General features: G+C 30.6%; 1 protein-coding gene across 1 annotated transcript; it reads right to left on the bottom strand.

The window, feature by feature from the left end:
- Positions 1–3,435: 3,435 nt before the first annotated feature.
- Positions 3,436–17,871, bottom strand: LOC116013829 (cycloartenol synthase 2-like). The gene is made up of 19 exons (XM_031253774.1): positions 17,814–17,871; positions 14,664–14,922; positions 13,639–13,824; positions 13,104–13,193; positions 12,758–12,952; positions 11,876–11,960; positions 11,464–11,630; positions 10,860–11,048; positions 10,166–10,279; positions 9,832–9,954; positions 9,046–9,168; positions 8,502–8,600; positions 8,342–8,398; positions 7,622–7,668; positions 6,792–6,935; positions 6,049–6,226; positions 5,032–5,112; positions 3,796–3,879; positions 3,436–3,689 (listed from the first exon to the last, which is right to left on the bottom strand). The coding sequence occupies exons 2-19, from the start codon at positions 14,862–14,864 to the stop codon at positions 3,570–3,572; spliced, it is 2,283 nt and encodes a 760-aa protein (XP_031109634.1). The 5' UTR covers positions 14,865–14,922; positions 17,814–17,871; the 3' UTR covers positions 3,436–3,569.
- Positions 17,872–18,932: the final 1,061 nt, after the last annotated feature.

Here is an 18,932-nt window from a genome sequence, read left to right as displayed (position 1 = left end):
AAAATTCCAATAGTCGAAGGACCAAATCGGTAATTAACTTTTTTAAATTCATTGACGACTTCAAAGGACATTGATCCATATAGAAAATAAACGCTCCACGGCCCCCACAATAATAATTGGATGTTGAACATGCAGATTAAGAGATGTTTTAAATTCATTGACGACTTCAAATTAAAGTTCAGCGGTCCGATCCATATCGAAGTCAATGCTTACAAAGTTAATTAGTTGCAGACTCAATTGGTAGTGCTTCATTGAATTATTGTCTTGGTAGGATGATTCAATTAATGAGTAGGACAAATATATAAGTTGCCTCTATTGACTATTGTTATAAAAACATATATAATAAAAAATTATTAACATAGATATGAATTAAGGGGGACTTTTATAGATTTTTAAAATTTTTTATCAATTTTAAAAGTTTAGCGGTATTCAATTTAAACTTTTAAAGACTCTTTAAAAGTCTACCGGTATTGGAAAAATTAGTCTGAAGAACTTGATTGGCAGGAACAAAAGAGATTCTTCTGCCCTTGTATATAGATGTTCCGTTAAAGATACGGGCAATGAAGAATGAAGATCGCAAAGAGCACACAGAAACATGCTCAGAAGTTTGGAAAAATTGATATTACATATAGAGTATGCTATTCTTGAAAAATACTTGCTACTTTTCAGTACAAATCAGGCATTTAGAATTCTAAAACATCCTGCTGGTCATCGTCTTTTATTGCAACTCTTCTGTGCACCAAATGTACTCTTCCCACCCCCATACCCAATGTTTTATAAATTTTGTTGACATCATTTAACAGCAAATGTTTTGCTTGCGATCGCAGCAAAAATCTGATGAATATTTTAATTCGCACTTTTTCATTTTAGACATTTTGATAATTATATTTAGTGAAAATTGATTATATTTTCTTTATGTATAATATACCATATTTTTTGTGACAATCAATATTTATTTTTTATTTATTTTTACAATACATTAATTTATTTATGATTTATAAAAATATATTTTTGTAAGAAAATTATAAATAATATATTAATAGAAGTTTTTTTTTTTTTTGGAAAAATATATTAATAGAAGTTATGGAATGTTTGTAAGGGTGTATTCAATTTAGAGTTGTAATGACTTTTGTAGACTTTTTAATATGAAAATGTTTTTAAAAGTCTATAAATGTTTGTCCTACGGATATTTATAGACTCTTACAAAGTTGATGAAAATTTAAAAGATTCTAGGAAAGTCTACAAGAACTACTCTACAAAAGTTAATTAAAATCCATTACTTTGAAAGTCTTTAAAAGTCTTGATTGAATACACCCCCCTAAAGTCTTTTTAATACGAATTAAAATCTTGTTGGGATTTTTAAACCGAATCAAAATCCAAACCGAACTACAATATCCAACTGAATGGTTTAATTTTTTCAAAGCTAAACAAGTCATAATAAAAAAAAATTGAAACGAAGACCGATATGCCCACCCTACCCCTCTCCCTAATAATTATAAAGCTATGATCTATCTAATATTATTCTCATTTTATATATATATATATATATATATATATATGGAAAATTATAATTTATGTCCCTCCATAATATGTCAATTATCAATGTCACCCCAGAATTATTAGTGGTATAAATGTTGCCCCTCAATTTTTAAAACGATACATATATTGACCTTCAACTCTTCAAGTGCACATTTTTGTGCCTTTAAATTGAGTGCACAATTTTGGACCAATGCACAATTTTGGCCTTTGATTGCATATCTTTGTGCCTTCAATTGCACAATTTTGGCATTCGAGTGCACATTTTTGTGCCTTCGAGTGCACAATTCTAGGCCAATGCACAATTTTGGCCTTCGAATCCACATCTTTGTGCCTTCGAGTGCACAATTTTGGTTTTTCAAGTGCACATTTTTGTATCTTCAAGTGCGATTAGAAGTGTAAATTTTTTTAAGGGGTGTTGATCTGCCCAGATTAACGACTTAGATTTATCCGCATTTTTTACCTAAGGCTCTATTCTCACTTGATCCTAGACCTGCTAAATGCCAATTTGGCAGAGACTGTCTACATGCGTTAATTGTCTGGCTATACTGATAAATAGTTTTCTAATCATGTTTCCCTCTTGCAACAATCTCTGTATGGCCTTAAGCATGCCCCTAGGGCTTAGTTCCATTGCTTGCATGCGTTTTTATTATCAGTTGGCTTCTAGGCTTCAATAACGGATGTGTCCCTTTTTATTTACTCATAGGATTCTTCTTATTTCTACTTTTTGGTGTATGTAGATGACATCCTTATCATGGGGGGTGACTCTGCATTGGTGGCTGCATTGTTAGTCAAGTTGTCTGCTATATTTAAGATTCGAGATCTAGGAGATCCTAGTTTCTTTCTTGGAATCGAGACTGTGTGTTTGTTTGATGGTATGTCTCTCTCATAGTGTCGCTACATGACTGATATATTGAAGTGTGCTAGCATGACAGACTGCAAGTCGCTACCTACTCCAATTCATGTCTCTCTTTCGGTGATTGACTCTGTAGAACTATTTGATGATCCCACTAAGTACTGAAGCTTGGTTGAGGCTCTGCAATATCTGACTGTCACGGTTCTGGACCTGTCTTATGCTGTCAATCAACTCTGTCAACACATGTACGCTCCAACGGTGTCTCATTGGGCTCAAATGAGATATGTTGGGCACTTTAGAATTTGGCTTGCATTTGCGTAAATCTGTAACCAATGATCTCCATGCCTTCTTAGACTCTGACTTGGTTGGCTGTCCAAAAGATTGCAAATCTACAAAGTGGGTTTGTTGTATTCCTGGGCTCCAATCTCATCTCTTGGGTTTGCAAGAAGCAAAGGACTATAACACCATCTTCTACGGAAGCTGAATATAAAGCATTGGCAGATGCGTGTGTTGAGGTAACATGGATTATCTCATTGCTTCGTGAGCATGGCGTTGGCCGGGTTTCTGTGCCAAATTAAAGTTGTGGTGTGAAAATCTTGGGGCTACTTACATGTGTGATAATCTAGTCTTTCAGGCTCGCACCAAACATGTGGAGATCGACTATCACTTTGTTCGTGACAAGGTGGCGGCAGGAGAGATACAAGTGGATATTATTTCTACTAAGGACCAACTTGTAGATATCTTCATGAAAACTCTTCTGGGACCACGGTTTTCATTCTTTCGTGAAAAGCTTCAGGTTGCTTGCTCACCCTGCGCTTGAGGGAGAGTATTAATTAGGACTCTATCAGTCCAAGTTCTATTGTAACTCTTCCCTATGTATATAACATTTATATCCTGTGACTTTTGTGATTATTCCAGAAAATACAGTTCTCATCCTCTTATAAGTCTATTCATCCTTCTAGAGTTATTCTAAATGGACACCATCATATGAGTTCCATACTACTAATATTAGTAAAGAATAACGTTACACAATCCCAGCAAAATACAAAGTCAAATTTCACATTATTTTATCTATTTACATTATGTGGATAAGGCATCCAAAGCACAAACATTATAGTTATTACACATTGCACACAAATTTTAGACATTTAATGGGTACTAAATAATAAATACATAATTATGTTTTTGGTGGCAATAATACTTGATTTAGATATGCTCCAAGGGCCCATATGGGGAAAATGTTTCTGTAGGCAGAATAGCTTATCATGCAGTTCTTGTTAAATACTCCCATAATACCCTGTCATATACAAGCTCCATCATAATATACGCATCATACTCAACTCCAAGAAAGATCAAGAATTATTAAGAAAGATACAGAAAATATATGCAAAAAAAAAAATCACCTGTTGTGGAAAATCTCCATTTTCCATTTGGGAATTGGTTAACACTTTAGCTGCTTGGTGGAGTGGGGTGGGATCTCTCTTTGCCTTACATCAATAAACAAAAGTGGTAAAAAAAAAAATATGCACATTGTATACCAATCACAATTGATTTTTTTTGGGTGCTTTAATTAATCTCATACATGGATTTTGTGTCAATTATTTTAATGTTTTGTCCCACAATTATTACATCTTTATAGCATGTGATCCCTAAGTATTATTTTTAGCACATTTAATGCACAATTTTTAAATTCTTGCCACATTTAATCCTTCAATTTTAACCAAACTTATGGTAGAAAATAGTTAGAATGCATTATATTTCCATTTAAGCCAATTTGAAAACCTTGACACTTTTGGAGAGAAACATTATGATTGCAAATGGTAAATGTTATGAATTTTAATTATTTTTGGGAAAATGACACTTTTTCTTCCGGAATTATAATACTATAGTTTATTTCTCCCCTCAATTATAGCCGCATCCACTTTTCCCCCTTAGTTATCCTCAAAGTGAATTTTTTACCGAAATTCAATAGCTATTTACGGTTGGCATCCAAAACTCTAAAAAATGATAGGTTATTTTTTTAAATAGAAATATTAGCTAAATCATTCAATTTCATTGTTTGTATTTAACCCAAACATACAAAATAAATAAGATAAGTTATCATAATTCCCGTTTTCAAATCCTGATTACATTTCCAAAAACTAGAATTGAAAAAAAATTATCTTGTCTATTTTGTATACTGAAGTTAAAAGAATGATGACATTATGAGATTTAACTGATATTTAAAAAAAAAACAAACAAACAAATTAAACAAACCCTCATTTTTAAAGATTTTGAATGTCTACCATGAATAGTTAATGAGTTTAAATAAAAATATCCACTTAGGGATAATTGATGGAGAAAAGTGTCATGTGTAGGGGTTTAGTTACAATTAAAGAACCAAATCCAACAAACAATATACCAAATGTGGAAAGAAAATCTTGGGATCAATGAAAAAATGACCTAATAGTTGTGGGACAAAATATGAAAATAATTTATTCTGTAATCAGTATATTTTTATAAAAAATTTTGTAACAACTAAAAGATATCATGTCTAATAATCTACTATTATAAATAGAAAGAGACATTGACATATTTGTAAATAAAACATAGTGATTATTTATAAAAATCTTATCTCCCACTTTTATTTACAAAATTACCTGACCAGCTTCAATAAGAGCCAGCATAGCCCATGCAGTGTTCACAATGTGCCATTTGTTTCCTTCAATATTTGTATATACCTATTCTCCAATGGCATATTTATTTAAAATAATTAAGAAAGAAACAAATTAAATAAGACTCTTGTAAAAATTTATATTATAAGAATAATAAAGGAAAAAAAAAAGAGATGTATTAACAATACAAAAGAAAAAAAATCAGAATATAAAATCAGTAGGTTGTAGAATCAATTTTATATAAAGAGATCAAAATACTCGTGTAAAATTACTTCAAAAGGCCCCCAAACCCCTATCAAAGTTACCTTAACTCTACTAATTATTAGATCAATGGTTATTTGAGGTGAAATTGTTAATTATTGTAATGTGTTGGCTGAGTGATTAATATTATAATTGAATTTTATATGTTATACTTATGCTTAGAACATTACAAATATCCCAGGTTTTTGTCAGTTTTTTTTTTCTTTTTTTGCCACATAGGAAGGGGATGGGGAGAGAAAAAGAGGGGAAGGGGGAGGAAGCAAAGGCAAACAAAAAAAAAGTATTAAAAAAAGAGTATTAACTCTCCCAGAGGGTTGAAAAAAGCCTGGTCTGCAAAACGCGTTTCAGGAAAAGTTATGTTTTTAATTTCTTTTTTTAATTATGGGACTCACAGAAAAATTGTAGGAAAAAAACTTGTATATTCATGCAATTTTTTTTCTTTCCTCTATTCTCTCCTCTCCAACTTAGCCTCCTTCTCTCCCAAATGTGTAAAAACTCTACAAATTAAAAAACCTCTAATGAGGTTGTTATCAATCGTTTAAAGAAATAACTATAGTGAGAAAACTTTTTAAATATCTTATTCTTGTGCCTTCTAAAAATAAAATGGAAAAAAAAATCTTTTAAAATTGTTCTTCCTATTTTTTTTTTGACTATGATGGAACCGAAATGGAAGGCACCAAATCCTTTTTAATCATAAAATAGTAGTATAAATAAATATTTAAAGAAAAAAAAAGGCATTACCTTGTCTTGGCATGAAAGATAGCTTTCTCCCCATCCACCAGAAGGGAGTTGCTTAGAAAGTAGGAAATCACAAGCTTTCCTAATGCCATGGCAAGTCTCATATGTGTTTCCCCCAACAACCAAACCTCTTATGCCAAACCATGTCCCGTAAGTGTAGCACACTCCCCAAGATCCATACCTTCCATTAAAATAAGTTATTACAAATTTCACTTTTATTTTTATGGAAAAGTGAGTTATAATAATAATAATAATAATAATAATAATCACTAAGTAATACATTTTACACAGCATTTGGTTGGAAGGAAAGAATTAGGGGGGGAGGAATTATAATTCCGAGAATTGAAAGAATTGGATGAGAATAAAGTAGGAATGCAAGTTATATTCTTTGGTAGACAGGAATAAAATTTTTAGGAATTGAAATGAAAATACTAAAATGCTATTCGTAATAATAATAATAATAATCATGACCAAGAGTAATATTGTAATTTCATCTTTTCTTTTTCGCCTTTCCATCCACCACCGAATTCATAGGGGAGCCCTATGAATTTCAATTCCACAAATAGAGGGAATTACAATTTCCTCCAACCAAACAATATAATTGTGCTCCACTAAAAATTAAAATGTAGGTGTACAATTACAGCCTACCAAACAGCTCGTTAATCCTTTTATAAGTATGTAATAACTAATCATTTATTTAGAAATTCAAAATTTTATCAGATATATATTTGTATACAATTACAAACCAGGAGCCATCAGGGAGTTGGTTGGTTTGTATGAAAGTGAGAGCCTTGTTAATGCATGCTTCTATTTCTTTCCTTCGGTAGTCAGGATGCAATTTTGTGAAATATTTTAGACCTAAGATTGCTGCAGAGGTGCACTCCACATACCTGCACATATATATTTGTTTTCAATGTGTATAACTAAGAAACCATAACATCCCTATTGTGTAATATAATTTTCTTTTGCTCCAAAAATTAAATTAAATAGTTAAATGGATTTTGTTCAAGTTGTTCAATTAATTAATTTTCTAATTTTCCAACATAAACATGCAAGACACCAACGGTACATTAAAAAAAAAAAAAAAAAAAAAAAAAAGAGTCCAATGACAATACAATTAGCGGTGGCCAGAGGTGGGGCTAGACTTGACCAATGTTAATTAAGTCTTGAACTAGATTAGTTCTATGCTAATTAAGTCGAGTTTGAACTGACTAAGTAACCACGTTTAAATATTATTGACACAACTTTTTATGTATGATTGACTTGAATTCTTTACTTGAAAGTTGATTTTAAAATCCAAGAACATCGATCACATATTAATGAATTGAATTAGATGAAACAAGAGGTGGTTATTAGAGTTCAATAATTTATATCCTTAATATTCCATTTGCAACAGTTGAATGCTAAACTGTGTAGTTGAGGCAACTGAAATAATGTATTATGTATGTTCACAAAAATTCAATGAAGTCATTTTTGGACTTGCATCTTTAATTATATTAATTAATATATGTGTGCAAACACACTATAGTTCGTCTATTCTACTGTAAATACTATACGGTGAATGATTTGATCTTACTGGTAATCAATGATGATTTCTCCAAAAGTTTCGGATGGATTAAGCATCTGCAATTAGGAGGAACATGCATGCATAAGCTAATTAAGAAATACTTACGTACGTTAACTTAATTGATAAAATAATTAAGGGAAAATAGTCAAATAAGCCCCGAAACAATACCTGAAAAGTCAATTAGGTCCCTAAACATTTAAAAAGTGCAATTAGGTCATTTAACACGTTAAATTAAGACAAAGAAGCCCAAAAATCGATAAATGACCTGCAATAGCAGCTCATTTACTATTCAGAGGAAAATTCGGTGTCGGTCACCAGACTCCGGTGAAAGGCAACCAAATGGTTTACTATTCAGAGGAAAATTCAGTGCCGGTCGCCGGACTCCACCAGAGGAAGGCGACTAGATTTGGTCGTCTTCCATGGAGAAGGCGAACAGTTTCGCCTTCTCCATTGAAGGCGACCAGTTTTGTGGCTTTTGCCAGAGTCCGGCGACCGGCGACGGTTCTGTCGTCGCCGGTCGCCGGATTTTCCTCTGAATAGTAAATGACCTGCAATAGCAGGTCATTTACCTGTTTTTTAGCTTCTTTGCCCCAATTTAATGTGTTAAAGGGTCTAATTGTACTTCTTAAATGTTTAGGGGCCTAATTGACTTTTCAGGTATTGTTTAGGAGCTTATTTGACCATTTTTTCAATAATTAAATGCATTTAAGATTCTGTTGTCTTATTTACTTCTAGCCATGGATAAGATCTCGTGAGCTCATATGTTGCAAAACCTCCACTGTTATTCTGCACGATAAAAAAGAAAAGAAAAAAAAAACAAACCATATATATAATGAGGTATTAATCAATCCATTAATTTTAGATCAATATAGTTAAACTCAATGTATACCTGTAGGGAGAGAATCAAATCGACAGCAGCATATAACCTACTAGGTTCTATTGCTTCTCCAACAACATCATTTGGCATTCTTGACAACATTAATGCTGCCTGAACTCAATCCAAGTTAATTAATCACTCTCAATAAATCATTGCTACAAGATGAATGGTATGCATTATTGTATGTAAAAATATCATACTTTTAAAGTAAAAAAGCAATGGATCATCGGAGCTGAGATATATTTGTAATTTTTAATGAGTTGTGTAAGTGGTTGGATAATTTTGTGTACGGTATTGTAACATTTTCCAATTGATTGAAGATTAAACAAAAGTAAGGTTACAATAATCAAGGTAATGTGTTTAAAATTTGCATGCAAATTTCAAAAATAAGGCAGAAACCTCTCTTATTAAACAAAGGTAAGATTACAAACAAGTTGGTATAAATTACAAAAATTAAAAATTTGACTAAATTTGCAATGGTTGGGGTGGTTTTACTCTTTTTTTTCTTTTTTCTTTTTTTCAAGTTCTGAGGGGAATTTAGAAACTGATGACCTACCTTTAAGGCTTCTGCAGTGCAATCGGAAACAGGCCAGCCATTGTCTGGTGTGGAGAAGGGCCATCCACCTTTAGTACTATGCCTATACCAGGACCTCAGCTTCATACCACTATCTTCCTTAATCTACAAATCAAAATTTGAATAGCCATTATGTTTAGTGAGTCCTATAAATTATTTATAGAGAAAAGAAGAAAACATTTCTTACTCAAGACTGTACTTTTAAATTGTAGTAAATTTTTGTCTAAATTAAAACATATTTATAGAGAATAGTTAAAATTAGATTTATTTTGAGTACTGCTGATTCTTACAATGTAATATCTGACCATACATACTTTTTCAATCTATTGAAGCATAAAGCTAAGAGTCAATGCCCCCATTTTAATTAGGTATCTTTTGGTGGTCAGACGAATTACAAAAATTAATTAATTAATTAATTAACTTCCCTTTTAATCCATTTAATATAAGAAAAATTTTACTTTTTTGTTATGCAAATAAAGAAATAACATACAACTAGAGATAGTAATTGTGCAAATAAAATTAGGGAAAAAATGACCAATTAGTCTCTCTAATTCGATCAAATAGTGTAATCGAACATCTTAACATTTTTTTTTAAAATCTCATCTAAGACCCCTTAAATCAGTTAAAAAGTGCAATTGAATCATATAATGACATATTCAACTAGTTATCATTGATTTGATGCTAATTAGGTTTTCACGTAAATATTTTTCAATGTGGATATGATGGATATATATGATGAAACAAATGGAAAAAAATGAAATATAGAACCTGTGAAGCATTGATGAAGAAGTGTGCTTTTCTAAGCATTGAGGCATATTCATCACAAAGATTGGTTGCTACAATTGCTTGAACGGCGAAACCAACATCCCACAATTGCGATCCGTTATATCCCTATTTTTATATCATTGTTTTTTTCAATAACAATAAGTACCACTAATTCAAATTAATAACAAATGTTGTACTTAAATCTAACACACACACACAAAAAACAAATAGAAAAAAAAAAAAAAAAAACAGCGTGACCTAATAGATTGTATTGAGTACTGTCAACACTGATGTCAATATCACCAAATAAAATGTGCTACATATATATAATAATTACCGTCATTTTCATCCCATCTTCAGCTAGCCAAAGATAATCCTTAATTCTTGAGAGGTGATGTTTGATTGCAAATGAGTCTGGCTCCTCTATCCAACGACAAATCATGTTTAAGACCTGCATTTTTAGTTAATGTGAGATGAACACATGTTTAAAAACTTATTATAATAACATATATATAATTATAAGCTTTATGCAATGGGACAAAACTATATTATGATTCTGATAATTCAATTACTAATTCTTTTTTTTTTTTTGAAACATTTTTTTTTTACTAATTCTAAGTTAGTTAATTATTAATTATTATTGAGTTAAAGAAAGGAAAATAGATACAAGCCATGTTTGGTAAATGGTTGTTAGCTGATTGGGTTAGAAGGTATGATTAGCTGATAACATTAGCTGATTGTAGAAATATGTTTGGTAAGTTAGCTGTTAGTTGATATCTGTTTGATATAACTTCTTTTCTCAAAAAGCTAATTGAAAATGTTGTTTTACATAATCTTTTTAATTTTAGTATTTTGGAGTTACAAAAAACTTATTAACAAAACATTTATATTAATTTTTTAACCAAGTCAGACAATTAATAGTGGTCAAATAAGTCAAAATTGACTGATAGGCTAATTATTTACCAAAGAGGACCACAATCTATAATTTACTTTGCAATGTTTAATAAGAAGCAATATATATAATGGATTACCTTGTTGACAGGCCCAATGCAAATATAGTTAGTGGTTTCATCTTCTTGCTGAATGTGGTCCATTGCAAGGGTGAGTGCCTTTTTCCTTAGCTTATTGAATGGCCATTTATTTAGAAGAGGCTCAACTATGTTGTGCAGACCATCCCACAAAATGTCTTGTATTGCTGGGTGAGGATAGTATAAATCTTCCTGCAAAACATTGCAGATATATATGTCATTTAATTTGTAACTCTCAATTGCTTTATGTGGTGTGGTATGGTGGATTGATTTCGTCAAGACGGTCACTCTTATTAGTAGTCACAGAGTAAGAATAGTTTATGATGGCCTTATTGGTGAAAAATGATTCATATATTCTCCATAATAATAGTTATTCTACCTAACACAATGTATTATGATTAAATGACAATTAAATTATAAAACGATCTCACTTAATTACACAATGCGCTCCATCGAGGATTTTTATTACTCAATTAAATCTGTACATTTTTCTTGCATATTTGTGCGAAAAAATAAAAACAATCAAATCCAATACCATCCTATCAAAGATGAAATTCAAGTAAGTTTATGCTACAAAACAATCAAGGATTTAAACAATAAAACAAACCTTAGCACATTGGTTTCTTGCCAAGTCCCAATCAATTTGGTGGTAATCATGATTGTAAAGCTCCCTCCTCAGTGATGAAATGGTGGAATTAATTGGGCCCACATATCTCTTTCCATATAAATATGACATTGGTAAATATACCATCCGACAGTGACACCACATGCGACCTGCATCTTCTGTTCTTTAGTACGTATATATGCATGGATTACATATTAATTATTGTTTTTTCAAATCCTAAAGACCAAAATTACGTATGCAATTTGTCTAATTCCTAATTAATTTTTGACAGAGTGTTAGGTAATAATGTCAAATGTAGTACATTATTTAATTAATATTTTGTGAATTTTGATTTTAGAGTTTTGCACTAGCCTGAGATAAAAAAAAAAAAAAAATGTGTGAGGGTATATAGAACCTGGATGTATGGGAACAATGTATGGAAGAAGCCATAGTTCTGGTGGAAGAGGATTGTTGCCTTTCCAATCATATACGCCAAGTACCTAACAATTGCATTATTGCTCATTATATATATAAACTCATTATATATTTAAAAATTAAAGAATAGATATTCCATAATTCTCCATTAACATATAAAAATAACTATTTAATAGTAAATGATTAAATAATAGAATTACTAACTTATTTAACTATTCAATTTTCAAAACATGACATATATTGTCCATCCCCTAATATGAATTGAAGGAGAAACATTATTGACAGTGGAAGGAGAACAAATGAAGAAAGAAAAATGGAGGAAAAAAGCGTGGTCTTCAAATAGGGAAAACGGCGGGTAACCACATTTACACCACTAAAACTTCAGGGGAGGGACAATGGTAATTGACATATTTATGAGATGCATAAATTACTATTTTCCCTTAATATAGATATCAATTTATTTAGGAAAAAGCATACATTTGGTTTCTAAACTATTTTCCTTTTTGAAATTTTAGTCCTTATTTGTCAATTTAAACAAATGCAGTCTTTGAATTGTTCACCATATTGTACATTCAGTACTTTAACATTGTATAATGGACAACTAAAGGGGTGGATTTGCTCAAATTGAGAAATATGTACTAAATTTTTTAAAGTGAAACAATTCAGGGGCTAAAGTGCGATTGTCCTAATTAATTATTGATATAAAAATCTTTATTTTTCAACCATTTTTTTCTTTAAGAGTTGGATGAGGTTAAAAATCGGAATTAAAATCTTAGCTAAACTTGGTTTTGTAAGGTGAAGTCAAATTTAAAAAATGTTTACGTATCAATAATGATAAAGATAAAAGTTAAAGAAGAGGTACCGAGAGCCATAGTTTTCCCCATGAGGGAATAAAAGTAGCACCACCATGATCAAGTATCCATTTTCTTGCTTCCTTTATGGCACCATTTCCACCATCACTTTCTTCTCCAAGAATTCTCAAGCTCACATAATTAAGGGCAGTACAGAACATGGTGCTGTGTCCTTCTATATGTAATCCCCACCCTCCATCTACATTCTGCATGTAATTATTAAATTTTACTGAATTAATTATAACCCAAAATCAATATACTTATTTCCTAATTAATTATTGGTAATTTTATCCCAAAAATGTATGTTTTTTTCTTATAAAAGAAAATACTGAGATATTAATTAGTTTTATTATTTACCTGATGATTATATATGTAGCGGAGGATCTCCTTTTGGTGCTCCTCATGCAAAATTGCATTTATCGCCCCCATCACTGATAAGCCTATAACCTACAAATTAAATGTTAGGAATATGATCTTTTTGGTTCTCCTCTTATTATATATAAACTTTTTTTAAAAAAAAATTGTGTTTATTATATTATATTTTTTTATAACTTGAGTATAGTGACATGTTTACTTTTTGTTTTGTTCTCTATTTTGATTTATTTCAATTTTACTTGTGAATTATTTATACTTTATTACTAATTAAAAATTAAAAGTTTTTCATAATTCAAGTAAGTGTATGCATAATTGAAGAATATAATTTTATCTAAAATTAGGATTTGTAGATAAATAAATTCATGTAAAATTAGGAATTATGGATAGAATATTGATGTGGATCCATATAACAGGTGTGTGTGTGTGTTTTCTTTTTTAAATAAAATTACTGATGTATTTTTAAATTACTGATTTATTAAAGAGAGGTGATGAAGAGGAAGCTATTAAGGGGTGTTACCAAAAAAGGCAAAAGAAATAAAGGACCAGCATAGTCAGCAGGCCAATGGCCATCATCAGCTTGGATGGTAGAGTAAAACCTCAATCCTCTCCTCAACGTCCTCACCACTGCTTCCTCACTTATTTCTTCCTCACTTCCAACTTTCACTTGTTGCAATCCCATTTCTTGTGCCTTCTCCTTCTCAAACTATATGTATATGGAAAAAGTCCCAAAAAAATAAAAATAAAAAAGAACAATAACATTATTTATATATAAATGATTAGTTTCAAATTTGAATCAATGCGTGCCCAAGAAAGAACTCATAATCAATTAGAGTCGTTCATATGGAAAGATTTAACGACTTTAAAACATGGAGGGAGGGTAAAAATATAGTGACATTTTCGTCAATAGTTTGAACTTTAAGTGCAAGTATGAACACTATGGAGTACACTTAGCAACATCATAGAGTGTATCCCGTGATAAGTAAGTGCAATGAAATTCTCCACCTTTTACAATTTATGGTTTTTTTTTATTTGGGTTTATGGTTTTGCTTTTTAAATTTTGTTTAGGAGTAGTTCACTTTAGAGTTAGTTATTATTTGCCTTTAGAGGGCACCTAGCAACAATATAAAGTACATTATTGAACAATAATATTAATAAGTACACCTAACATTATCATTAATTATACCAATGTAAAAGTTAATTGCACTTAGATTTAGATAATTATACTGAATGTGAAAGTTATTATTATATTTATGGTTTAGCTTTAGATTTAGTTTTTTTTTTATCAATAAATATATATTTGTAGTTTTACTTATTTGCACTCTATAGTGTTGAATTTTGCACTTTATAATATTGTTACTTGCACTTTAAAGTTAAGTTATTTATAAAATGTCACCGCATTTTTATTCTATAATTATTTCTGATCTGTTAGATATGTCTAGATGTACGACCCTGATTGTTCTTAGTTTTCATGAGTGTTTCAAATATATATATATATATATATATATATATATATATATATATAAAGAAAAAAAAAAGTGTTACCTGCATTCTCATTAGGAGATCTGAACTATGTTTGATCTCGAAACGATTTTTATGAAATTTTGCACGAAGTTTTTCGACTTGCTCTCGTTCTTCTGGTGTTCCGAGGTTTGGATCAAACTCCCAATACTGGCGACCAATGTGATTGTTTACACTTCTAAGCCACGGATCATCTTTTCCCTCGGAGAATTTAAGCTTCCACATTTTCTTTTCTTTTAAAAACTTTCTCCTTTATTAGTTTTCTTGACGTATAATAAAAGTTCTGTACACCAATATTTAATGCATTATGGTACAAAATAATGAAAAGTAAAAAAAAAAATAATAAAAATTGAAGACACAATATATAATAAGAGGATTCAGTTAATTAGAAAGCTAATGCATATATATAATAATTCTTCAAACTCCATTTATCGATATTATGGTGCACCAAATACATATTCTGATAACCAGCTTGGTTGGTGTGAGTGGTTGTGCACTTTTATTTCTTAAGAGAGATCGGGAGTTTGAACTTCCTCTCATATTTTAAAACTAATATGAACAACACTTTGCCACTGTGTTATTTTTGGACCATAATCCACAATGCAAGGTATATCCTGGTCTATTGGGCCGACAGGTGTGAATGAGGATTAGTCTGAGTATGGTCAGTCGTTATACTGTGGACCATGGTCCACAATGCATTGTGGACCATGGGTCATGGTTGATACTGCAGTTGTGCTGAACTGAAACTGCAGTTGCGTTGAAAGGATACTGCAGTTGTGTTGAAAAGGAACTGCAGTTGCGCGAAACAGAGGCTGTGTCATTCATCTGGAACTGTAGTTGTGTTGGACGGATACTACAGTTGTGTTGAAAAGATATTGCAGTTGTTTTGAACGGATACCGCAGGTGTGTTGAACGGATGAATGGCCTCTGTTTCGTGCAACTGCAGTTTCCTTTCAACACAACTACAGTATCTTTTCAACACAACTGCAGTATCAACTATGATCATGGTCCACAATGCATTGTGGACCATGGTCCACCATATAATTTGCGGAGTATGGTACGGGACTTAAAGATGCATGTCTATCTGAATGTTATTTTTGGACCATAATCCACAATGCAAGGTAGACCCTGGTCCATGGCTTAATTTGTCAATTTTCTTGGAATCTAATTGCCTAAAGATGGCCAACGTTTTATTGCAATCTGCAAAAAGGAATGAAAAATTACCTTGTGTTGCTCTAAACTATTGTGTAGCCAAGAAATTCTTCCGTTTAATTTGCTACAAATATTTATTTAAACAAATTCGTAGATGGTGAATCACAGATATTCATATCTATTCATTGAAACATAATTTTACGCAGGAAATTTAAAAAAAAAAAAAAATTGGAATATATATTCATGTATGCAACAATGAAATTAATAAAGAAAATTGAATAGAAAAAACAAAGTTGATATAATCTCAACTTCATTTTATCTTAACAAGGATTTTTTTTAAAGAAGGTAAATTAGTTTCCGATCTCCAAACATCAAGTTAGAGTTTCTTAAAAAAAATATATATATCATGGTAAACATCTCTATTATGTGATTATGTAAATATGACTCAAAACAACGCTGAAAACAACACATGAATATGAGAAGGACTAAACTATTTTAAGCGATATTCACGGAATACTTTGGCACTTTTAAAAGTGAATCTTATTACTAATTCAGACGGTCGTCATATTTGCAATTCATTATTATTTTTTCTGCATCCTCACTTGTCATGATTAAAAAATTACAAATTCAAATGATTTAAGAAAAAAAAAAAACAAACAAAAATTGATTTCGCAAAAGCCAATTCAAGGGTGCAGCCTTATATCCTTGTTAAGAAATTTTGATAGACAAAAATACAAAACAAATTTCTAGTTTGATTTTTGTCATCACATTCTTGTGAACTTTCCGATTAGATGCTGTTTGCTTGAAAACTTCATGCAAGCTTTAAATCAGAGACATCAAATTATATAAAATTTCATGGAATAAAACAAAAGTTGTAAAAATCAATAATGATTACATATACATGAAAGCAACATATATATATATATATATTACATATTAATTCACTTCAATTATTGCTACATGATAAAGTTTACAAATATCAAATGAACTAATATTATATTGACCCATAACTCCTATGCGAATGGTTAATAAAATTGAAGGATGTGTACTATCTCAACTAAAACATTAATTTTTATAGTAACGTTGCATATTTATTATTTTTATATATTATGCTCAACAAGCCCCTCCAAGTGAGGTGGTTAAATACTTTTGATTGGCCGAGCAAGACGTGGGCATAGTCACTTTATTGGCCTGGGCGATAAATCTTTTCTTTGGATTAAGTTTGACTTTAATACCAAATTGAAAAATAGATTCTACTTCAATTAAAATTTTAATTGATAGTGAGACTACACATTTATATACATTTAAAACGACATTACAATTATTTTAAACATAAAAAGTCAAATTTTAGATTTATAAAAATTTGTTTAAAAAAAAAAAAAAAAAAAAAAACAGAATGAGTTTGACTGATAAAGATTACATAAGATGTATGTTGGAATAGAGAGAATATTATTTTGTAAATGTGAGGGTTGGAGGGATCAAATATGAGCCAAGCTAATAACAAATGTTTGAATAAGAATTTAATATATGGACAAAAACTATATATCAACTCCAAATTAGCATATAATAATAAGCTATATGTAATAAGAAACAATCATGCTCAACAACTTCAATGATACGGTATATATATAAGCATAATCAAATGAGAATAGGGTCATCATATAAAAAGTGATGACTGGTCTCAATCGTCTATGAGAGTTGAAACCCATATATATATAAATAATAGTAAAAAATATTATACCTTCAATAATTAAAAAATTGAAATTCATCACTACAAAATATATATAAACTAAACTAACAATCTACTATATTCTTACTTCTTAGACATCGTAGGGTTAAGAAATAGGACATATGGACTCCTACCGGCCGTAGGGTTCAGAAATTTCTATCTTAATTATTAAATTAAGAGAAAATTAAAGTGGATGCGGCATTTCGAAACAATAGGAAATGAGAAAAATATTAGATAAATCATAGCTTGATATATAATTATTAGGGAGATGGGGATGGACAGAAACTACGTACCATATCAATTGTGTGTAGCTGACAGCATGAGCAATTTCCTTGAAAGCTTTTGCCAAAGTTTTGCCTTTATATATACTTCTTAGGAATCTATTTTTCTAATAATAATAATAAGGGACAAGGGCAGAATGCAAACAAGTTGCAATTGTGGTTCTAACTTGGCTTCATTACAATTAATGCAGCAAAGTTGATTCTTTTCTCCATATAATAATATACTTTGAAACATTGCTTTATATGTGTTGCTACGCTCTTTCTTTTTTTCTTTTTGAAAATAGTGTGTTGCTACCTTTATGTGTTACTAAATGTTCACAATTTACATACCGAATATTTAGTATATAAATTATGAACATTCAGTACGTATATTGTGATGGGTCCACCTTACAAAGTGGACCCGAGTCCATGGTATAACTATTGTGCAATAATGATTGTTGTGGGGACGGACAAGCCAAAGATGCCATTCCAAAACTTTCAAGATAAAGACGAAAATGGAAACTCACAAGTTTACAAAAAAATTATTATTCTTATTTTGGGGTGGAGAGAAGTGGGGAAGGACAACTTGATCGCATGATACACGAGCGATATCTATGTTTTAGGTCAAGAATTTACTAAATATACCCTTATTTCCTAAATCATATTGGTTAAGAATTTACTTATTTTAGGTTCATTACTCTTATATAAATATATACCCTTATGGGGTCGCATTCTAAACATCATCTTTTTTCCTCTCAAGAGAGAATACTAGTTCATTATTCTTCAAGAGTTCAAATATTATTCTCTAAAAGTTCTACGGTAGTGTTGGCCAGCTGAAATGGTTGTCTCATACCCGTAAAACCAACAATATAGATTAATGTCTTTTCTATATGGTATTATGTTATTGCGTGAACACGTAAATATAAAAACAATATTACTCATTAATAGATATTAATTAATTTCCATTTTACATTTTCTTACCAAATAAGTTTTATTAATTATTTGACCAATAAAATATTTAATTAATTGACTACAAAAGTTTGGCTGAAAAAATTAAATTGGAGGATTTTACATTTATATATAATAATATAGATTAGTAAGCCTTGAATCAACTTGGATTTGCAATATGTCCTTTAAACATGTTACATTTAT

The sequence above is a fragment of the Ipomoea triloba genome, chromosome 3 (assembly GCF_003576645.1).
Source record: "Ipomoea triloba cultivar NCNSP0323 chromosome 3, ASM357664v1".
Lineage (NCBI taxonomy): Eukaryota > Viridiplantae > Streptophyta > Magnoliopsida > Solanales > Convolvulaceae > Ipomoea > Ipomoea triloba.
This window is presented reverse-complemented; position numbering and strand designations above follow the sequence as displayed.